General features: G+C 42.0%; 1 protein-coding gene and 1 long non-coding RNA gene across 4 annotated transcripts in view; one reads left to right on the plus strand and one right to left on the minus strand.

Moving 5' to 3' along the window:
- The first annotated feature begins 1,515 nt into the window (after nucleotides 1-1,515).
- LOC138748375 (uncharacterized) lies at nucleotides 1,516-23,970 on the plus strand. Its single transcript, XR_011347980.1, has 2 exons — nucleotides 1,516-1,585; nucleotides 23,851-23,970. It is a non-coding gene; the product is annotated as an uncharacterized lncRNA (long non-coding RNA).
- LOC138748361 (adenylyl cyclase-associated protein 2-like) overlaps nucleotides 22,429-24,066 on the minus strand; it is a 224,855-nt gene continuing 223,217 nt past the window's right edge. For all 3 annotated transcript variants that reach the window (XM_069908429.1, XM_069908420.1, XM_069908412.1), the window contains one exon: nucleotides 22,429-23,676. In XM_069908429.1, coding sequence (XP_069764530.1) covers nucleotides 23,593-23,676 — 84 coding nt within the window. In that variant the 3' untranslated portion in view covers nucleotides 22,429-23,592. The remainder of the gene's footprint in view (nucleotides 23,677-24,066) is intronic.

Genomic DNA, 24,066 nt, shown 5'->3' on the forward strand with positions numbered 1-24,066 from the left:
CAGCAAGGATAATGTAGTGGCGGATGCGCTCTCCTGTCCAGCCATCAACACTCTCGCGCCCGGCCTGGATTACAAGCAACTGGCTCAGGCACAGAGGAACGATGCGGAGACGCAGGCCTTGCGGACCGCCATCTCGGGCCTCAAACTCGAGGATGTCCGAGTGCCCAGCAGACTGGACACATTGTCCTGCGATGTTTCAACAGGCACACCGCGCCCGGTGATCCCCCCGCACTGGAGGGTGAAGGTCTTCAGTCTGATCCATGACCTCGCTCACCCAGCGGTAAAGACAACTATGCAGATGGTCGCAGAGTGGTTTGTGTGGCATGGGCTGAAGAAGGAGGTGGCGAAACTGACCAGGAACTGTACCAGGTGCCAGATCTCCAAGGTCCATCGACACACGTGAGCCCCCATCCAGAACTTCGACCCGGCAGTTTGCAGATTCTGACACATCCACGTTGATATTGTCGGGCCCCTGCCGGTGTCCAAGGAGGCTCATTACCTCCTCACGGTGGTGGATCGGGCCACAAGAGGCCGGAGGCCATCCCGATTAAGGAGGCCTCCATGGAGACGTGTGCCTGGACATTGATCAGCCACTTGATCGCCCGTTTCGGAGTCACAGCGGACATCACTAGCGACAGGGGCGCAGTTCACGTTTGCCCTGTGGATTCGGATGGCGAAGCTTCTGGGGGTCATGCTCCACCACACCACAGCATACTACCCGCAGTCCAACGGGTTGGTGGAGAGGTTCCACAGGCACCTGAAAGCATCGCTTATGGCCAGGCTCTCTTGACCTGACTGGGCGGACAAACTACCCTGGGTCCTCCTCGGGATTAGGACGGCACCCAAGGAGGACCTGCTGGCTTCAGCAGCAGAGATGGTCTATGGTGCACCGCTTTCCCTGCAGGTGAGTTTTTCATCCCAGACCCTGACACCATGGCCACCGACAAAAACCTGCTGGCGGACCTACACAAGCAACTGGCCTCCCTAGCTCCCCCACCTCCAGCACGCCATGGCACCCGGCCGTTTCATCTCCCCAAAGAACTTGATTCGGCCCAGTTTGTTTTCATGCGGAGGGGACCACAAGGTGCACCAATATAGCAACTGTACGAGGGGCCATACAAAGTCTTGCACCAGTCCAACAGAACCTTCACCCTGGACGTTGGGGAGAGAGAGGAACTTTTTACAGTGGACTGCCTGAAGGCGACCCATCTGGAGTTATCACAGCCGGTGCAGACGGCCGCGCCCAACCACCGGGGCCGGCCGTCAAAGTGACAGATCGTGTAGCCGGTTCTTGGGGTGGGGGGGTGGTTGTGTGGCGGTGCACATCCTCATGGTGAACCGGCCCTGCTTGTATCACCATGTGGCGGTGCAGCCATGGGGAAATGGCGTCGTCAGAGGTTTCTCTCTGACTCCAGCGTCCCTCCCAGCATGCATCCTAGGCAGTGATTATGATGTCACAATGCACCAGGTGACTGAGCTCATGCTGCCTTTATAGGGACGTGCTGAATTTGAATAAAAACAGTCGTTAACGAACCTCAACGTGGTGGCTGCGTTTCTTCCACTGTTCACACCACCACAGTAGGAGGTGATTTTAATTGTTCTTTGGATCTATTCTTAGATAAATCTCCAAGAACAGTAGTTAGGACTGGAATGGCTAAACAATTGATGGTATTAATGAAAGATATGAATTTAGTAGATATATGGAGGTAGTTAAATCCTAAAGAGAAAGATTTTTTTTTTTGTTTTATTCATTTCAACATGATTCTTATTCTAGAATAGATTTACTTTTGGTATTAGCACAATTGCAAGGCTGGGTATTGAAGGCTGAATATAAGAGTAGGATTTTGTCTGATCATTCCTTGCTATTAATAACACTCACTGGTTCAGAGAGAATTGACAACATATATATCGATGGAGATTTAATTCTGTTGTTGAAAAATGTTGAATTTTGTAATTTTATTAGAGATCAAATACAGCTATTTTGAAAGTAAATATGGATTCATTTAAAGTAAATTTGTTTTAAGGGATGCTTTAAAAGCATATTTGGGAGGACAAATTATTAGTTCTTTTCCGGATTCTTGTACTCAAACAATTATTACAGTTATTGAAAGATAGGGATCCATTGAAAGCAGGGCCTTATAGACTAATTTCATTATTAAATGTTGATTATGAAATTGTGGTGAAGGTTCTAGCTAATAGGTTGGCTAAATATTTACCAGATTTAATTCATTTAGATCAGACGGCTTTTATTAAAAATTGTTATTCGGCAGATAATATTGTGAAGTTGATTTCTTTGATTAATGTGTCTTGGGAGGGATCCAACCTACCAATGGTTATTTTGTTGGATGCAGAAAAGGCCTTTGATAGAGTAGACTGAAGCATTTTATTTAAAGTTTTGGAGAAATTTAAATTTGGCCCTTTTTTATTGGTTGGATTAAGACTTTATATAGAAGCCCTGCTGCTAGAGTCGTGACAGATGGACTGTTATCTTTACCTTTTATGTTGACCAGATTAACTAGACAAGGCTGCCCTTTGTCAGCAGCTCTATTTGCATTAGTTACTGAATCTTTGGCTCAGGTGATTAGACAAGATAGTAATATTAAAGGTATTAAGGTGAAATCTGATGAGTTTAAAATTAACGTGTTTGCAAATGATGTTTTGATATATTTAACAGAACCTCAGAATTCTTTGAGGAGTTTACATGATGGATTGGAACAATATGGTGAGATATAGTTATAAAATAATTGGGAAAAGAGTGAGATTATGCCTTTAGCTGAAATGGAGTATTCTTCATGTAGGCATATTGTGAAAGAACAAAGGGATCTTGGAGTTATGGTGCAGCATTCTGTGAAGGTGGATTCCCATGTTGACAGGGTGGTTAAGAAGGCATTTGGTATGCTAGCCTTCAAAAATCATAGCATAGAGTATAGGAGCTGGGAAGTGATGCTGCGACTGTTTAAAGCGTTGGTGAGGCCAGGTTTGGAGTATTGTGTTCAGTTCTGGCCTCCAAATTATAGGAAGGATATAGATAAGCTGGAGAGGGTGCAGAGAAGATTTACAAGGATGTTGCCTGGCTTAAAATACCTAGAGTACAGAGAAAGATTGAAGAGGTTAGGACTTTATTCATTGGAACATAGATGGTTGAGAGGAGATTTGATAGAGGTGTTTAAAATTATGAAGGGAATAGATAGACTAGATGCAAGTAGACTCTTCCCCCTTAGAGCAGGGGAGGTTGAAACAAAAGGACACAAGTTGAGGGTAAGGGGGAAAAATTTTAGGAGAAACATTAGAGGATGCTTCTTCACTCATAGAGTGGTGACTGAATAGAATAATCTTCCAGAGGAAATAGTTGAGGCAAAGCCAATTCTTTCATTTAAGAGGAGGCTGGATATATACATGGATAAGAGGGGATTAGAGGGTTTTGGTCAGAGAATAGGCAGGGGGAGCTAGCGGAGTTGTTTAAGTGAACTGGCGTGGACTTGTAGGGCCGAGATGGCCTGTTTCCATGCTATAAACTGTTATATGGTTATATGTTATATGGTTAAATGGACAGATCAGATTAAGTATTTAGGCTTTAAGGTAGATTGTAATTATAGTCATTTATATGAATTAAATTATTTGCCCTTATTGTCTAAAATTATTTATGATTTTAATTGATGGAAATATTTACCGATCACATTAATAGGATGAGTTAATTATATTAAAATGAATATTTTTCCTTGAAATCAGTAGTTTTTGCAGTCTATTCCTTGCAAGATTCCTCAAAATTTTTTAAGGATTTAAATGCATTGGTGAGGAAATTTTTATGGAAGGATAAAATAGTAAGGGTATCATTGCAGAAATTAACTTGGAAATATGAATTAGGAGGTTTGCAACTTGGTAATTTTTAAAATTATTATGATGCAGCACAATTGAAATTCATTAATATGATGTTTGAAATCAATAAACCTTTGATATGGGTTAATATTGAACTATCTTTAATTGGGAAGAAGATGATGGATCAGTTTATTTATAGATGGAATCCTAAGTTATTGAATAATTATAATGTACCTATTTTGAAACACTTAAAACAGACGGGTTACATCTGAATCCCAGAGGGACCAGGATCCTGGTGGGGGCATTTGCTAGGGCTACTAAGAGGGCTTTAAACTAGTATGGTTGGGGGAAGGGGACCATGTAAGGGAGGACAGCAGAGAGAGCTGTTGTCGGCACAGAAAAAAGGCTTATAGACAAAATTTGGGGGTGGAACAGCAGTTGATCAAGGAGGAAAGGGATAAGGTGTTATGATGGTAACAAATAATAGTGTGGACAGAAAAGAGGGGGATAGGCAGGAGGTAAGATATGGAAAAATCTCTGAAATGCATTTACTTCAATGCAAGGAGTATTGTAAGGAAGGTGGATGAGCTGAAGGTGTGGATAGACACTTGGCAGTATGACGTGGTGATGATTAGTCAGATGTGGTTGGAGGATGATTGTGACTGGCAGTTAAATATTCTGGGATTTTACTGCTTTCGGTGTGATAGAATTGGAGGCGTAAGGGGGGTGTGGCATTACTTGTCAGGGAAAATATTACAGCCGTGCTGAGGCATGATAGATTGGAAGGCTCATCAAGGGAGACTGTGTGGATGGAATTAAAAAATAGAAAAAGTGAGGTTACAATTATAGAGGTGTATTATAGACCACCTAGTGGGGAGCGAGAACTAGAGGACCAAATGTGTAAGGAAATAGCTGAGTTGTGCAATAAGCACAGAGTTGTGTTAGTTGGGGATTTTAATTTTCCTAATATAGATTGGGAGACACAGTCGGTGAAAGTGCTGGATGGCTTAGATTTTGTAAAATGTGTGCAGGATAGCTTTTTGCCGCAATATGTTGAGGCACCAACTAGAGAGGGGGCAGTGTTGGACCTACTGTTGGGGAATGAAATAGGGCAGGTGACAGAGGTGTGTGTGGGGGAGCACTTTGGATCCAGTGATCATGGTACCATTAGTTTAAACATAATTATGGAAAGGGATAGATCTGGTACGACGATGAAGGTCTTTGAGTGGGGGAAAGCCAGATTTGATGAAATGAAAAGGGATTTGCAGAGAGTGGTTTGGGCTGATTTGTTTTTTGAGAAGGAGATAGAGAATTGGAGGGCATTTAAAGGTGAGAATTTGAGGGTGCAGAATCTTTATGTTCCTGTTAGGATAAAAGGCAGAGCCAAATGTTCAAGAGAGCTGTGATTTTCAATAGAGATTAGGAAGTTTATTCGAGATAAGAGGGAGGGAAACAGAGGAAGTTATAGACAGGAGTTACAGCCAGGTGGTCACGCCAGGGCCACGGGAGGATGAAAGGTGGGTAACTGTTAGGAGAGGGACAAAAAAAAGTAAGGTGCCAGAGAGGAGCCCTGTGAATGTAACCCTCAGCAATAAGTACGCCTCTTTGAGCACTGTTGAGGGGGACATCAAGGTTGGGGGGAGCGACAGTGGCTGTGCCTCTGGCACGAGGTCGACCCCTGTAGCTCAGAAAGGGAGGGAAAGGAAGAGGAGGGCAATTGTGGTAGGAGACTCCATAGTTAAGAGGACAGATAGGGGATTCTGCGGATGCAGCAAGGAGAACCGGATGGTGGTTTGCCTCCCTGGTGCCAGGGTCCGGGATGTTGCTGCTCATGTCCCAGATATCCTAAAGTGGGAGGGACAGGAGCCAGAGGTCGTGGTACATGTAGGTACCAATGACACAGGGAGAAATAGAGAGGAGGTCCTAAAAAGTGAGTACAGGCAGTTAGGTAGGGAGTTAAAAAGAAGGACCGCAAAGGGGGTAATCTCTGGATTACTCCCTGTGCCACATGACAGTGCGAATAGAAATAGAATGAGGTGGAGGATTAACACGTGGCTGAAGGGGTGGAGTAAGGGGCAGGGTTATAAGTTTCTGGATAACTGGGACCTTTTTTGGGGGAGATGTGACCTATACAGTAAGGACGGGTTACACTTAAATCCCAGGGGGACCAGAATCCTGGCAGAGGTATTTGCTAGGGCTACTCTGGATCCTTTAAACTAGAATGGTTGGGGGGAGGGAACAAAATAGTACAGAGCAGTAAGGAGAAGGTTAGAATGCAAACAAAGAAAGTTTGTAGTAAGTATTTGAATATGGATGGGCAGGTGATAGAGAAGGGAAATGCTCTGGAAGAAGATGAAGGGCAATTGGCAGGAAAAGTAAATAATGTTGTTATTAAAGATGAGGAAAAACAGGGATTAAAAATTGGGAAATCTCTGAAATTCATATTTTAATGCCAGGAGTATTGTAAAAAAGGTGGATGAGCTGAAGGTGTGGATTGATACTTGGAAGTATGATGTGGTAGCGATTAGTGAGACATGGTTGCAGGAGGGATGTGATTGGGAGCTGAATATCCCTGGGTTTCGTTGTTTTAGGTGTGATAGAGTCGGAGGGGCCAGAGGAGGTAGGGTTGCATTGCTTGTCAGGGAAAATATTACAGCGGTGCCTAGGAAGGATAGATTAGACGGCACATCCACGGAGGCTATTTGGGTGGAACTGAGGAGTAGGAAAGGAGAGGTTACACTTGTAGGGGTGTATTATAGACCACCCGGAGGGGACCGAGACCTAGAGGAGCAAATCTGTAGGGAGATAGTAGATATTTGTGATAAGCACAGGGTTGTAATTATGGGAGATTTTAATTTTCCACATATAGATTGGGAAACACATTCTGTGAAAGGACTGGATGGGTTAGAGTTTGTGAAATGTGTGCAAGATAGTTTTTTACAACAATATGTAGAGGTGCCAACCAGAGAAGGAGCAGTATTAGATCTACTGTTCGCAAATGGGATGGGTCAAGTGACGGAGGTTAGTGTTGGCGAGCACTTCGGGTCCAGTGATCATAATGCCATCAGCTTCAATGTCATTATGGAAAGAGAGAAGTCAGGGCCAAGGGTTGAGGTTTTTGATTGGGGAAAATCTAGATTTGAGGAGATGCGAAAGGACTTGCAGGGTGTGCATTGGGACAATTTGTTTTATGGGCAGGATGTAGTAGAGAGATGGAAGTCTTTTAAAGATCAGATTTTGAGAGTGCAAAAGCTTTATGTTCCTGTTAGGTTAAAAGGAGGGGCAAAAGGTTTGAGAGAGCCGTGGTTTTCAAGGAATATTGGAAACTTGGTTCGAAGAAAAAGGGAGGCATACATTAGATATAAGAAGCATGGAGTTAAGGAGATGTTTGAAAGATACATTGAATGTAAGAGGAATCTTAAGAGAGGAATTAGGAAAGCTAAAAGAAGGTACGAGGAAACTATGGCAAGCAGGGTGAAAACTAATCCAAAAGAGTTCTACAAATATGTTAATGGTAAAAGGAAAGCTAGAGACAAAATTGGTCCCTTAGAGAATCAGAGCGGAAAACGGTGTGGAGCCTAGAGAAATGGGGGAGATATTGAACAGTTTTTTTTCTTCGGTATTCACTAAGGAGAAGGATATTGGGAGATGTGAGATAAAAAAAAGCAAATTGGGTAAATATGGGGAATATAGAGATTACAAAAGATGTAGTTTTAGGGCTTTTGAAGAATATAAAGGTGGATAAGTCTCCGGGACCAGACGGGATCTTCCCCAGGACATTGAGAGAAGTGAAGGAGGAAATAGCAGAGGCTCTGGCGGTAATTTTCCAAATGTCATTAGATATGGGGATAGTGCCGGAGGATTGGCGCATTGCGCATGTGGTTCCATTATTTAAAAAGGGTTCAAGGAGGAAGCCTGGCAACTATCGGCCTGTAAGTTTGACGTCTGTGGTAGGTAAATTAATGGAGAAAATTCTTAGAGATAGTACTTATAAACATCTGGATAGACAGGGTCTCATCAGGAGTGCTCAACATGGATTTGTGGGAGGAAGGTCATGTTTGACCAATCTGATTGAATTTTTTGAAGAGGTGACTAGGAATGTGGATGAGGGTAGCGCAGTGGATGTTGTCTATATGGACTTCAGTAAGGCCTTCGATAAGGTACCACATGGAAGGTTAGTTAAGAAGGTGCAGTCTTTAGGTATAAATTTTGAGATAGTCAAATGGATTGAACATTGGCTAAAAGGGAGAGGCCAGAGAGTGGTAGTGGATAATTGTCTGTCAGGTTGGAGGCCGGTGACCAGTGGTGTGCCTCAAGGATCTGTATTGGGCCCATTGTTGTTCATTATATACATTAATGATCTAGATGATGGGGTGGTGAATTGGATTAGTAAATATGCAGACGATACTAAGATAGGTGGAATAGTGGATAATGAAGAAGGTTTTCAAGGATTGCAGAGGGATTTGGGCTGCTTAGAAAAGTGGGCTGAAAAATGGCAGATGGAATTTAATGCTGATAAGTGTGAGGTGCTTCATTTTGGTAAGAAGAATCAGAACAGGACATACGTGGTAAATGGGAGAGCATTGATGAATACAGAAGAGCAGAAAGATTTAAGGAGTAACGGTACATCATTCCCTGAAGGTAGAAACTCACGTGAATAGGGTGGTGAAGAAGGCTTTTAGTATGCTGGCCTTTATCAATCATTGCATGGAATATAGGAGTTGGGAGGTGATGCTGAGATTGTATAAGACGTTGGTGCGGCCTAATTTGGAGTTCTCTGTGCAGTTCTGATCGCCTAATTATAGGAAGGATATAAACAGAGTGGAGAGAGTGCAGAGAAGGTTTACCAGAATGTTACCTGGGTTTAAGCATCTAGAGTATAGGGAGAGATTGGACAGATTAGGTCTTTATTCTTTGGAGCGTAGAAGGTTGAGAGGGGATTTGATAGAAGTATTTAAGATTATGAAAGGGATAGACAGAGTGGATGTGGATAGACTATTTCCGTTAAGAGGAGGAAAGATTAAAACAAGAGGACATGAGTTAAGAACTAAGGGGCAGAGGTTTAGAGGTAACTTGAGGGGGAACTTCTTTACTCAGAGAGTGGTAGCCGTGTGGAATGAGCTTCCGGGAGAAATAGTGGCAGCGGAGTCAATTGTAATATTTAAGAAAAGGTTGGACAGGTATATGGATGAGAAGAAGATGGAGGGTTATGGGCATTGTGCAGGGAGGTGGGACTAGAGAGGGGTGTTTGGTTCGGTGCGGACTAGAAGGGCCTAATGGCCTGTTTCCGTGCTGTAATTGTTATGTTAAATACAGGAAGCAAAGTATGGACGAGATGCTTGAAAGATACATGGATTGTAGAAATAAGCTTAAGAAGGAAATTAGGAAAGCGAAAAAAAGGTATGAGGTGGCTATAGCGAATAGGGTGAAAGTAAATCTGAAGGGTTTTTACAAATACACGAATAGCAAAAGTGGAGTGTGAGAAATCCAGCTCACTGATGAAGTAATTTCTCAGAGTCAGTCGGCGAAGCAATATAACCTTTTATTCAACGTTCTTGCAAGAGTGGGTGTCCTTCAGAGAAGGTACACTCACTGATTTTCAACAACCTTTTTATTATACATTTCTTTGTGTTAATAGCCACTATTTTGTTAATTTAATTGGTTAGTTAACTGAATAATTTATATGTTAGTTTAACCTATCAAAAGCTGTTCCTCTCCTCATCTTAAAGCTTGCCTTTGTTTACTTCTCCCATTCCCCTGATTTTTGCGACCCCAACTCCTATTTATTTTTATCCTTATTTGGTATGATGCTTTGTCACATGTTCCTGTTCTTTCACAGTTTTTTTTTAATATATCAAGTTGACCTTGCCTGCAATCTCTTGCAGGAACTGTCCTTCCTTTGTATTCTTGCAGACCCCACCCCCTTTTTTTCTCTCGCATCTCATCTCTGTATAGCCATTGTTAACACTGATTATTACATTTTTCTGAAACAGCACTTTGGATAATTCTCACAAAAGTGAAAGATTGAATTGGTCCACTGGAGAATCGGAGTGAAGAATGTGTGAAGAGCCAAACGAGATGGGGGGAGAGATTGAATGAATTCTTCTTGTTGATATTCACTAAGGAAAAGGATATGGAATTGTGTAGGATAAGTGAGGCAAAAGGGGTAATTGGAGGGGGTGTTGGAACTTCTGAGATATATAAAGGTGGATAAGTCTCCAGGCCCCGACAGGATTTTCTCCAAGAAGGGAAGTCAGGGAGGAAATAACAGAGGCTCTGACAGTGATTTTTTTCAACGGTTACTGGAGGAAGGTGGGATTGGCGTGTTGCAAACGTGGTTCCTCTGTTTCAAAAGGGCTCCAGGTGTAGTCCCAACAATTATCGGGCGGTAAGTTTGACGTTGGTGGTTGGTAAACTAATGGAAAGTATTCTTAGGGATAATATGTATAAGTATCTAGAGGGGGAGGGATTGACCAGGGACACCCAACATGGGTTTGTGAGGGGAAGGTCACGTTTGACAAATCTTGTTGAATTTTTCGAGGAAGTGACTAGAAAGGTTGATGAAGGTAGAGCAGTAGATATGGTCTATTTGGATTTCAGAAAGGCTTTAGATAAGGTTCCACATGAAAGGATGATTAGAAAGGTTTAGACACTAGGGATTTATGTTGAGATAGATAGATGGGTTCAACAGTGGCTAGAAGATAGGCGCCAGAGAGTCATGGTGGACAACTGTCTATCAGGTATTAAGGCCAATGATGAGCCGTGTGCCTCAGGGATCAGTGTTGGGTCCTTTGTTGTTCGTCATTTACATTAATGATTTTGATGATGAGGTGGTAAATTGGGTGTGTTCGGGCAGAGCCGGGGTCTCCAACTCTCCAGGTTTGCTGAATTTCCCCACTGATATGCCTGAGAGTCCTGCTCCCAGGCACTCCCCTCTCATAGGCACTGGATTGTAGGACTGAAAGCCCGAAGTGAAGATCCTGGCTGAGAAAGGGAGGTAAAGCTGTTTCAGTTGTGGCTCGCATGTCTGAAGAAGGTGTAAATGGAGATGAATGAAAACAGAAGGGAGAAAAAAACTGGGACTGTGTGAGATTAAACACTGCAATTGGAAATACTGCAATTGGAAACCTGTTGGAACGTCAGCAAGTGCAGGCCCAGAGCCATCAAACACTCCTCGTATGTTAACCCTCTCATTCCTAGGATCATTCTTGTAAACTTCCTTTGGACCATCTCTAATGCCAGCAAATGCTTGCTTCGTTGTGGGGCCTAAAATTGCTCACTATACTCTAAATGTGGTCTGACTAATATCTTATAGAGCCTCAGCATTACATCTTTGCTTTAATATTGTCGTCTTTTCAAAATGAATGCTAACATTGTATTTGGCTTGATCTTGTGTTGGGATGCTCAAGGATATCAACCATGATATGAATTGTACAGCCAACTTGATAGGCTGAATGGCCTAATTCTGTTCCTAAGTCTTGTGATCCTTTCAGACCTCTGCTTTCGGAATTCTTTTCCCATTTAGAAAATGGTCTAGTTCTTTCTTCACTTTACCAAAGTGCTTGACTACACACTTTCCTACACTGAATTTCATCTGCCATTTCTTTGCAACTGTCCCAATTCCTCTGCAGATCCCCTTCTTCCTCATCGCTACCTGCCCCTTCATCCACAAATTGGCCATCATTTAAGTCAGCCATTCTCAACTTTTTCTTGACTACAGCACCCTTAGGACCCTGCTCAGTGTATGGGCCCCCTTCCCTGTGAAGCAGTCAAGTTTAGTTGGTTTCTTTCATATTTCTCTCCAACTGACTACAGAATTTAAAAAAAAATGATTTCAGTCCATGGCCTCCCTTAAATATGCAGTGGCCTCCAGAGAAGCCATATGGCCCCCGTTGAGAATGGCAATCTAAATCATATACATAAATTGTGAACAGTAGCAGATCCAACTTTGACCCCTGTGGGATAATACTAGATGCTGGCAGCCAGCCATAAAAGGCCCCCTTTATTTCCACTCTGCCTTTTGCTAGTTATCCAATTGTCTATCTAAGCTAGTACCTTTTCTGTAATACCATGGGCTCCTATCTTTGTTTAGAAGCTTCACCTAAGGTACCTTGTCAAAGGCCTTTTGAAAATCCACTGACTCGCCTTTATCTATCCAATTTCAAAGCTAGCCAATCCTCCGGCTTCTTACTAATTTTTGCGATACTACATGCCATCTCTTGTTTTTATGTGGTCTTTCACTTCCCTTATCAGCCACAGTTGCCTCCCCCTCCCTTTAGAGTGTGTTCTACTTCTTTGAGATGAAATTGTGCATCTTTGGAATTATTCCCAGAAGCTTGTCATTGCTGCTCTACTGTCTTCACTCCACTAGTTCTGTTTCCTTCCAATCAACTTTTGCCAGCTCCTGTCTCATCCTTCTGGAGTTACTTTCACTTAACTGTAATACTGACACATCTGAATTTAGCTTCTTAGTGTCAAGCTGCAGAGTGAATTCTTTACAATTTCACCATATAGCAGGATAATGGCCCCTTCTGGCCCACGAGCCCGTGCCACCCAAATAGACCAATTGGCCTACAATTCCCGTGTGTTTTGGAGGGTGGGAGGTAACTGGAGCACCCACAAGAAACCCTATCATATTGTGATCACCACCTCCTATCTTGTCCCATAATCAAATCTGATTCAAAGCACAGCACCAAATCCAGAATACAAACTGTTCTAATCTTTGTGGTTAGAAAACGGCCTTTATTTTGCAGATTAATTGTGCAAGGCTCTTTCTCTCAAATACCTTGATTTGGAGCTCAGCATCCAGATTTGAATGTATGCAAGCATTGTCTGGGCACTGCAGCTCTGTTGACTGGTCATGATGGTCTTACATCTGGTGTGGTGAAAGTTCCATTTCATTATGTAGTTGCACTCTGTTGGAGTAGTGAGAAATAATACTGCATTGGAAATTAATTGGAGCTCGGTCTTGCTTGATCCCAGCGTGAACTGAAATTGATCCTTTGTTTACAATGATGGCTTAGATGATAGAGGTATTTAAAATTATGAAGGGAATAGATAGACTAGACATGAGTAGACTCTTTACACTGAGGGCAGGGGAGGCTGGAACAAGAGGGCATGAGTTAAGGGTAAGGGGGCAAAACTTTAGGAGAAATGTTAGAGGATGCTTCTTCACTCAAGAGAGTGGTGGCAGAATGGTCCTTTCTGTCATTGAAGAGAAGGTTGGATGTGTACATGGATATGAGGGGGTTGGAGGATATGGGCTGAGTGTGGGAGGGGGAAACTAGTGGAGTGGTTCGTGTTAACCGGCATGGACTCGAAAGGCCGATATGTCCTGTTTCCATGCTGTAAAGTGTCATATGTATGTCATTGCATTCACAGAGACAAGTCTCTGAAGGCAGAGTAGTTTTGTGTCATAGAGAAGTGATAATGACAATGGAGAGTGAAAAATTAAGTTATTGTTATAAGGGGATGGTCAACAGAATGAATGAGTTCTGGTACAAAATCGATAGGCTGGTTATTGTTGGACTCTGGCTTTACCCTACCCTTAATTTAGTCTATGTGTCATCTGAGTCCAGCATGTTCGTTAAATGAAGTGATAGGAGAAGGTATTCGGTTCAACAATCAGTTTATTACACAGCACAAGAATAAAGCTTAACAGAGCTCTGGTTCAGTCGTTAGTTCATAGGTCACCTGCACAGTGAGCTATTCCCCAAGACTGACCTCTACTGTCCAGTCTCTACAGTTTATGTAGCTCAACCTTATCATACAGAACAAAAGTTGGCTTTCTTTGCTAGATTTCTTGCATAAGATTTATCACAAGTAATTTCCTGCTCTGCAGATATCTGGGTTGTAGAGCTTCCCATCTTAATCCTCAAGGCCAGAATATCCTGTTGTTTTGATCAGAAATCAATTCATACCCCAGATATTTCTAATTATTTCTTTGTTCTCATCTGGCCATATTCTTCTGTTCTACTCAACACCTCCTTCTCTTAGCTTACTGAGTTAGTTTCCATTCTCTTTGTTTCTGTCAGTCTCTGTCAGGATTCTCCTTGTTCTTGTCTGGCCTTCGTCTCCTGTGCTAATCAACACCTACTTCCTACTAAATTGTTTCATACATATTCTCTCTTTTGTATTTGGGGAGCAGACAATTCTAAACCTTCTGTAATCAGCCAACTTTGCTACATACTGTGGCTGCCCCTTACTTGCATTACTCTTTCCCTTCACCATGACGTAAATATTAAATTGTTACATAGTGCTGGATTCATGTATACAAAATGAATAGTACATAAGCATATATTCTACATATTTTCTATGATTAATTAACCCCTATATTCCAATATTATCTTAAGTTGAATTTCAATTATTAATTCAGAACTCTAGATTATTTATCTGAAGTGACAAAATCAAATCCCAGTAGTACAAAATGAATCTGAAATAGCTAGCTATCAAATTGAACGTGAAAAGTTCTATCCAGCCTTCAAATGTTCATTAAGGAAAGTAATTGGGCTCCTTATTTTTTGTTTTTGAAAATTTTATTTATACCTTTACAGACTTGTATTAACCAAGTGTTATAGGGGAACAATCCTCCCATTTTACAGATCTTTGTTTGTCGAGTCCTCCCTTTCCCCCTACCGCCATCACTCACCCTCCCTCCCATTCAACCTAAGCAAAAAAATAAAAATCAATTATTAAAAATAGTGATACGAATATACAAAGAAGGAAAGAAAGAAAGAAAGAAAAAAAAGGGAGGGGGAGCTGGCAGGATTTTCAAGTTGTCTCCTCATTTTCAGTGTTTCAGGGCTTGTGAGATCCAATTGTTCCTGTTGAGAAAGGCTCTGGGGAGGTTAATGACACCTGCATTTCGATGTGTCGCAGATATGGTTGCCATACCTCAACGAATGTACCATATCTCCCCCTTAAGTTGTAAGCAATTTTCTCCAGGGGAACTCATCTCTGCATCTCCACATTCCATCTTGCTATGCTTAGCTGAGAGTCAGATTTCCAAGTAACCATTATGCATTTCCTGTCCACTGCCAAGGTGACCATCACAAATTGAATTTGGTATTAGACAATCTTGGACACATGTCCACAATGTCTCCTAGCAGGGACATAGATTTAGGTTTTGTGGCTATTCCACCCCTGTGATTTTTTTTTTCAAAATGCTTCCTAATTCTACCCAAAAGCGTCTCACCCTGGCACATAAGTTCCTGTCTCTACACCACATCTAAAACACAAGTCTGAGATTTCCAGTTTGACCTTATGAAATCTTTGCGATGTGAGATATAACTGGTGCAAAAAGTTGTATCGCACCAGTCTATATCTGGCGTTAATAACCACCTTCATGCTGTCCTGGCAAAGGTTGGATCAGCATCGTTCAGGAATTGTTGTTCCCAAATCTGATTCCTATCTTTGCCTTGCCTTATAGAGACTCGGTTTCGGGCTCTCATTTTGGAACAGGAGATACATAGCCAAAATAAATTTACGTGTGGCCCCCCCCCTCCCCATTTGAATTAGAGTCTCCACATAACTACACAACGGCAGGACCATAGATGGATCTATTTTCCCCTCAATAAAGATCTAAGTTAAAGATAGCAGAAGAAAGTCTTGTTCGATAGCTCAAATTTATTTTTTAGTTGTTCAAATGACATAAGCTCCCCCTTCCCATAGCAGTCCTCGACTCGCCTGATCCCTTTCTGGCACCAGATGTCCAGGATCTTATTACCCATAGTCATAGGGATTAATTTATTCTGGGTTAGGGGCATTTTAGGGGACATCGCTATTTTTAACCAAATAATCTGATTTATTTTTTGCCACATTGGAATCAATTGCTTTAATATTGGGTTGTCTGTTTTTTGCATTATTAATTTAGCATCCAATTTGTAAATAATGTCTCCTGTTATCTCCTCCCAATTTGTGCCCAGAGGGTAAACTGTTCCCCTCAAAGAACAAGGCAATAAACCTTGCCTGGACCATCCAATAATATTTTATAATCTGGGGAGCCTCATCCCTCCCAGGCTATAGTCCTAGGTCAATTTGTCCATGGAGACTCTAGCTATTTTGTTCTTTCACAAGAATTGTCTGATACATCCACCAAGTGTTTTGAAAAAACTCTGTGGCAATGGTAAAGAAATCTCTTGGTGCCTGCCACATTGACCACCGCCAGTGGGCTGATCTCGCCTCAAACCGTGCATCTTGGCGCCTCACAGTTTGGCGGGCAGCAACCTCCTTTGAAGAAGACCGCAGAGCCCACCTCACTGACAAAAGGCAAAGGAGGAAAAACCCAACACCCAACCCCAACCAACCAATTTTGCCCTGCAGCCGCTGCAACCGTGTCTGCCTGTCCCGCATCGGACTTGTCAGCCACAAACGAGCCTGCAGCTGACGTGGACTTTTACCCCCTCCATAAATCTTCGTCCGCGAATTCTCCTATAGCTTTCCTAACTTCTCCCAGCTCCAATGACAGGTCTCTTAAAACATTTTAAATTCTGCTTTCTGAAGCTTCTATTACTGTTTCCATCATCACTTTATTTTTCGTAAAAGGCTCTAGTACTTCTGCTCTGGTCAGTTTTTTTCCTGTCTATCTGCATGGTCGGATTGTACATTTCATCTGAGCTACTTGGCACGCTGCTGCTGCCCAACGCCATCACCACTGGGTCGGAGTCACCCCTGCCGTCGCTGGAGGATAACCGCTGCTCCCGGGATTCATTCCTCTCCTCAGGTGAAAGTAAGTCTATGGTGTTACTTGCACCTTTTGAACATTATTCTTTGGGACGAAGCTTTCCTTGGCCCCTCTATCGATCTCTGCGTCGGTTGAGCCCTCAGCCATCTTGGCCCTCTGCGTGTAGGGTTCACCTAGTGGCTCTTATTTTGCCATGGTGCTCACGTTCTCTTCCCATCCAGGGTGCTTCCTCGGGGGTCCTAGGGGGTGGTTTCAGCGGCCCATCCGCCTGCAGAGCAGATCGCTACTCCTCCACCTTCTTTTCCTCCCCTGGTGCTTCGAGCAGTTCCAGAGCTTTTGCCGCCACAGGGCCATCGCTGGGGGGTCATCTTCAGGGCCGCTTCCACCATTGCTTCTGCCGTCGCTGATAATCCTTCTTTCGTTGCTGACCATCAAAATCTTCAGGCAGTCCTACAATTTTAACATTATTTCTACAACTATGATTTTCCAGTATTTTCTGTAAAAGTTATTTCCTTTGAACTTCCCAGGCTGTAAAAAAAATCTTCCATCTTGTTAACTGTATCTTTACATTGTTCCACATCAAGATGATAATCCTGAATATCTTCTACAGTTTTAGCATATTTTGCCATATCAACTTTAATAGAACTCATTTCATCTTTAAGATATTCAAATTGTGTATTAGATTCAGTTTTCATAGAAATATATTGCTGATTCATTTGAGTGGAGAATGCTTTAATTTGTTCTGAAAGCATTGAAAACTGAGCTGAAGAATCTACAGTTTGAGATGGAGTTTGAAAAATTTCAAACTTGCCTGGAAGGTCAGCATTTATTTGATCATCATTGATTATGACTGTTTGACTTGGTTCCTCCAGACCTATCTGCAACTCCTGTAATGCTACCTTAGGCGTAAGGTGTATCTCTACCACCTCCCTTTGTATTTCTCATTGAAGACTTGAACCTCCCTCTCCCTAATGACCTTCTTTAATAGATGGAAGAGATTCTGCAAAAACTCTTGCTGCTTCTGCAGCCACAAAAAAATTTAGATTGGTTGTTATCTAGAAACACCTTTCATGTAACTGGGTGTCTGAATGTAAACTTGTAACCTTTCTTCCAAAGAATCGCCTTCACTGGATTGAACTCTTCTTCTGTACACCACCGTCTTCTCAAATCAAGATAAAAAAAAATTTTATTCTCATCAGTTATGGGTCCCATATTTAGTCTTGCCTTTTGGAATTCTTTCTTTATCTTGATAATGTAAGCATTTAACTAATACAGCCCTGGCTGGTTGAGTTGGAAATGACTTCCTCCTTAAAGCTCTATGTGCTCTCTCTAATTCAATTCCATTAGGAAAATTTTCTTCACCCAGAACTTTAGGAATCCATTTCTGAAAAAAAAACCACAGGATTCTCATTGCCTTCAGAATCTTCTCTAAGACCAACAATCTTTGCATTATTACATCTGCTATGATTTTCCAATATATCAATCTTTTCCAGCAATTATTTCTTCTGTATTTCCCAAATGTTCCCAGACATTTCAACCCTTTCAACTCACCCATAGAAATATTCACATCATTTTTAACAATCTGCACTTCCAATTCCACTCTTTGAACTTTTTCTTCATCTCAGTTCTGACATCGTTCACGTCACTTCTAATACTCTATATATCTTCTCTTAAAATCTGAAATTGCCCCATCATTAATGAAGAAAGAATTGTTTATAGTTGCACTTTGATTTTCTTCAAGCTCTTCATCTTCATCTGATTCCTCTTGGCCTCCCTTTTCTTTTGTATCGCTATCTGCGAAAAAACCAGGTGTTTCTGAAGCTCTGTCCTAAGTTGTAATTCCTCCATTATGCCAGTGCTGTTAAGTCTCCAGTCAGAAGCTTCTTGTTCCTTTTCGAGCATGGGTGGGGTATGCATGCTCACAACATTCTGGTATTCTGGAGAGATCCAAATGACTCCAGTGCCATCTTTCTTGATTCCCTGGGGAGGCGGCACTGCTGCCGGCTTCAGGAAGACCGTCATTGTCCGTGGAGGCTTTGGAACTCTAGTCCCAGGCTCTGATATTAAGGTAGGCTGTATATTCTCCATTTTAATTTCTTTACTCACTGTTAACTTGATTTTTGCTGTCCTCTTTTCTCAACCAGCCATGTCCAGCACATTACAGGTAAGTTTCAGGGGTTTCTAATATCTGTAGATTATTTTAAAATTCTTATTTTCGGGAATATGCACTTTAATCACATGAATTGTTTGATTATAAATCTAAACTGTGAAGCACAGGGGCAAATAAAGAAAAGATTTTTGTCCCAAACATGGAAGGTACTGCAGATTGAGGACGAGATCAAGTGGTTTTTTTCTCTCTTGTGAATCAATGTAGTAGAATGTTCTTCAGTCCTGGACCAATGATGGTGCTACTGAGCCACTCTTGGTAATAGACTTGGTACCCTAACCAAAGCATATCCTGTAACATTTGCTTCCTCCTTGAATTCTACATTAAATATTGATCCATCAGCTGGGGGAAGGGTCGTGGTTGGTGGTAATCAGCAGAAAGATTCCTTGCACAAGTTTAACTTGCTGCCATGAGATTTTCAAAGTACTTGATGTCCCCTATTTTCTATACCACCATCAGCCACCTTTGCAGGGTCTGTCCTGCCAGTAGGATAGGATGTACTTGGAGATGGAGGTGCTTAAGACATTGACTGTGTTTGACTATGACAGGCTGTACTTTAACAAGTCTATGAGAATGCTCTCTCAGTTTTGGCAAATTGTTGGTGAGAAAGGTATAACTGGGTCAAAATGGCAGTTTTTAAACAATGTTGTAGCAGACTGTCTATTTGCTGTTCATCAAAGGGATAGTGTAGTCCTTGCTGTTGTTCAAGCTGGCATCATTCCCTCTGGCAGTCACTGGTCTCTGTGACTAATTTCTGTCAGAGCACAGAAACACTAGATCAATCATAGTGTGTCCACTACTATCCCAGACTAAGATTGCTATGAATCTGGGAAAGTTCATTAATACAGGTAGCCAATATCACTAAAATGACTGGGCATTACCAACACTCAGCTTGTGGGACCTGCTATCCGCAGTCTCTTCAATCTGAGGCGCCTGCAAGCTCACACCAAGACACAAGAGCAACTTGTCCGTGAACTACTCTTTGCAGACTATGGCGTTTTAGTTGCCCATTCAGAGCCAGCTCTTCAGCACTTAACGTCCTGTTTTGCGGAAACTGCCAAAATGTTTGGCCTGGAAGTCAGCCTGAAGAAAACTGAGATCCTACATCAGCCAGCTCCCCACCATGACTACCAGCCCCCACCCCCCCCCTCCCCCCCCACATCTCCATCGGGCACACAAAACTCAAAACAGTCAACCAGTTTACCTATCTCGGCTGCACCATTTCATCGGATGCAAGGATCAACAACGAGATAGACAATAGACTCACCAAGGCAAATAGTGCCTTTGGAAGACTACACAAGAGTCTGGAAAAACAACCAACTGAAAAACCTCACAAAGATTAGCGTATACAGAGCCGTTGTCATACCCACACTCCTGTTCGGCTCCGAATCATGGGTCCTCTACCGGCATCACCTACGGCTCCTAGAACGCTTCCACCAGCGTTGTCTCCGCTCCATCTTCAACATTCATTGGAGTGACTTCATCTCCAACATCAAAGTACTCGAGATGGCAGAGGCCGACAGCATCGAATCCACACTGCTGAAGATCAAACTGCGCTGGGTAGGTCACATCTCCAGAATGGAGGACCATCGCCTTCCCAAGATCGTGTTATATGGTGAGCTCTCCACTGGCCACCGAGACACAGGTGCACCAAAGAAGAGGTACAAGGACTGCCTAAAGAAATCTCTTGGTGCCTGCTACATTGACCACTGCCAATTGGCTGATATCTCCTCAAACCGTGCATCTTGGTGCCTCACAGTTCGGCGGGCAGCAACCTCCTTTGAAGAAGACCGCAGAGCCCACCTCACTGATAAAAGACAAAGGAGGAAAAACCCAACACCCAACCAACCAATTTTCCCTTGCAACCGTGCCTGCCTGTCCTACATCGGACTTGTCAGCCACAAACGAGCCTGCAGCTGACATGGACATTACCCCTCCATAAATCGTCCACGAAGCCAAGCCAAAGAAGAAAAGAAAGAATTGTAATTAAAGTACAGTAAAGCCCCTGGTATGCAGGACCTATGGGGAATTGGTACATGCTTTTTCCAGTTACTTGAGACTTAGTCTTACAATGTCTAACTAATACACCTGCATTAAGAATAAACACTTTAAAAGACAAAAATGCGATACTGCTCTTGCATGAATATATAAACCTCAAAACATTTTTACTTTATTTTCAGAACCTGCATCTGCAGGTTCCCCCCTCCCTTCAACTGAGCCACCCAAAAGACAAACTAACATTATAGATAATTAACCCCTCACCTCCTCCCTCCCCCCACTCCCCAAACAAGTTGACAGATAAAGCTTCAGACTGTGGTGACTATAAGAGAGTCACTCCAAAGGCAAGCGGTATCATCCAGCTGTTCATTCTGGACAACGCCATTGCTGTTTCACACAACTTTATTCAACAGCTGCTACAAACAAAGCACGACCAAGGCTCTCCGCTGGCTGAATAACTGCTCCCATCTTCACCAAAGGTTGATGTGTTACTTCAGAGAATATTTACAATTTTAAACATGTATTTTTTTGCCTATTATTTTATACTTATTTATTTTATTATTTTTTTTAAATTTATTTTCCTCAATTCTTTTTTGCCGGTTGCTTGAATTCCAGGTACAAGGGGTTTTGCTGTACTTCGTTGCCTGTAAAATGCATTAGGCCATTCTACGGTCCCTGTGTTTGGAACTTGGATTCTTGTTAATTACTAAAACTGATTTTTCTTGACTTTCCCACTGCTAAAATATTTCCCTCAGTTAAACATAATAATGTTTCCACTGTTTGACTTTTTATGTGGGGACTTTGTAACTAACCAACAATGCACTTTTAGAAGCTATTGGAAAGACTGAACTGCAGATGTAATAATCGTGAAATGGAGGAGAATTTCACAGTTTTACTGAAATGTTAACTCCCCCCTCCCCTGAGTATTTTGCTCCTTTTTGGTTTAAGATCCCTCATCTCAGTTGGAAAATAAAAATTGTGCAGCCTTGCAAACAATAAATCTATAGCTTTTAAAACAAAATTTAGGCTGGAGAAACATTGAGTGGTTAGGGTCTGGAACCCACTGCCAGGAGGAGTAGTAGTGGATGCATTGAAGCACTCAAAAGGGAGTTGGGGAATGGGACTAGCTGAACCATGTCTTGCATAGATTGATAGGTTATGGGGAAAAGACCAGGCAGTGCGGCAATGGATCAGTTTGTGATTAAATGGTGGGGCTGAATGGCCTATTTCTGTTCCTATGTTGTATGGTTCACGTAGCCCAGTGGTTCACAAATTGCTCCCTAAACTCACATCCCACCTTAAATAATCCCTGTGCCATCGGTGCTCTGTGATTAGTGAGGGATTGCTGAAGATGGGATGGGGGTGGGAAGAAAAAGTTTGAAAACCGCTGTTTTAATCGTACTTAATTGACTCGTTATGTGTATGGTTTCGTAACTTTAAAGGAAACAGGACAATGATAGTTTTTCTCAAGCAAAATATTTCAGTAACAATTGGGTCTAGAGCAGTGGTTCTCAACCTTCCCCCCCCCCCCCCCCCCCCACTCACATCACCTTGAGCAATCCCTTATCAATTCCAGAGCAGCTATAGCATAGAGATTGCTTAGGGTGGAATGCGTGTTGGGGTGGGGGGGGTGCAGTTTGAAAACCACTGGTATAGTCCATCATCCACTGTGATTCTGAAATGATTGTGTGAAAAATTTAATGTTGTGACAGAACTTGCATTCTCAGACATGTGTCCGAGAATGTTAAAGCATCACATTGATCAATTCACATTTTGCAACACTTTCACCTTTATTTTCGGGACATCCTCTGTGTCACATGACAAGAAAGTCTTGAACCCATTTAGTGATATTATAAATTACAATAACTAATACCTAAATAACAAGATTAAAGGAACAAGTGCAATACTACATTGCAAACAGATTATTTCTTCTCTACACGAAGATAATGTCCAAGACATTAAACTCTGAACTTGTTGCTGTGAACACATTGTGGTCCTACTTAACATAGGATTAAGTAATTACATTGTAATATCACTGCGAGGACCCAACCACTGCATATATAAAACATTGAACAATACAGATCTACATCTTTGAACTATGCTCCAGCTGTCATAACAAATTTTGGCCTACAAGCCTGTGCTGCTCAATTGACCTACAACCCCGTTATGTTTTGAAAATGGCAAGGATAGTTCAAAGTAAAGCTTGGAGAATGGAAAGGGAAAGATTCAATCTTAAAGGCAAATGTTAACTCTGTTATAGAAAGAGTCCTGCCTGATACAAATTGGCATTTGCTATTGTTGGACAAACAACCAACCAATAGATGAAAGGACAGAGAAAACCAAATATATTTTAAAAAAAACACAATTTATGTCCAATTTTTTTTTAAAAAAGGGGACATGTATGCTAACCAAGAAAATAAGGCAAACTATTATTGTAGTAATGGCACAATTTTACTCAAATGTAAAGGGAGACAAATAGAACTTTGTGTGATTGCTGTGCAACAGTTTAAGTCAGAGTTCTTGTTGATGTTGGAATAAACTTTGATTGAAATTTTAAAAAAAAGAACAGAAGCAAATAAGATGCACAACTAGTTACCGGCCAAAACTAAAAATTGCAATGACTATTTCATAAAGAATTGAAATACTGCTATTAAAACTAATTAAAAGATTTTGTCAAATTAAGCACAGTAAGTACAAAGGTGCCAATTATACCCAAAATATGTACGTGTTGTAAATTTTAAGTTAAAGACATACAGAGTCAGAAAAACTGCCAATCATTGCACCCGTACTTGTAAAGCAGTTACTGTGAGGTGTCTGACTACTGTGGTTTTGTATGCTAGGTAGGCTTGCACAAAGTGTAAAACTGCATTATGGTGAATTATAACTAGAATATGACTCTGTATTGTGGAACATCTCACAAAATGAACAGTTAGCCAACATTCTCTGCTGCTTCGGTACACAGCTTTGTCCCATCCCATGTGGTCTTGAACTGTTCAGGAACTGGATGCTCTTTCTATAAGGAAAACACACTTGTGTAAGTAGATAGGATTTTATAATCAAATTAGAACACTAAAATGAAAGATAACTTGAAATTTTTAGCTCTATAGCATGGGCATAAAATTGTACAACTCAGAAGGATGCTATCATGTGCTGGCAATCTAATTAGGTCCAGTCTCTTGCTCCACAGATGTGCAACGACCTGACAAGCAAATCTCCAGAGACAACCGACGTAGGAATCAGAATAAAACAATCTGCTGGAGGAAGTTGGTGGGTGAAAAGGAATGATTAGATTTGTGTCAGAACCCTCTGTCTTGAGCAGCATTGTTTTTTTTTAAATCATATGGGGGGGGGGTGTAGCAGCTCTGTACATCATCTATACACCCACTATCCACACACTGAAAAC

This window comes from Narcine bancroftii, chromosome 1 (assembly GCF_036971445.1).
Source record: "Narcine bancroftii isolate sNarBan1 chromosome 1, sNarBan1.hap1, whole genome shotgun sequence".
NCBI classification, from domain to species: Eukaryota; Metazoa; Chordata; class Chondrichthyes; order Torpediniformes; family Narcinidae; genus Narcine; species Narcine bancroftii.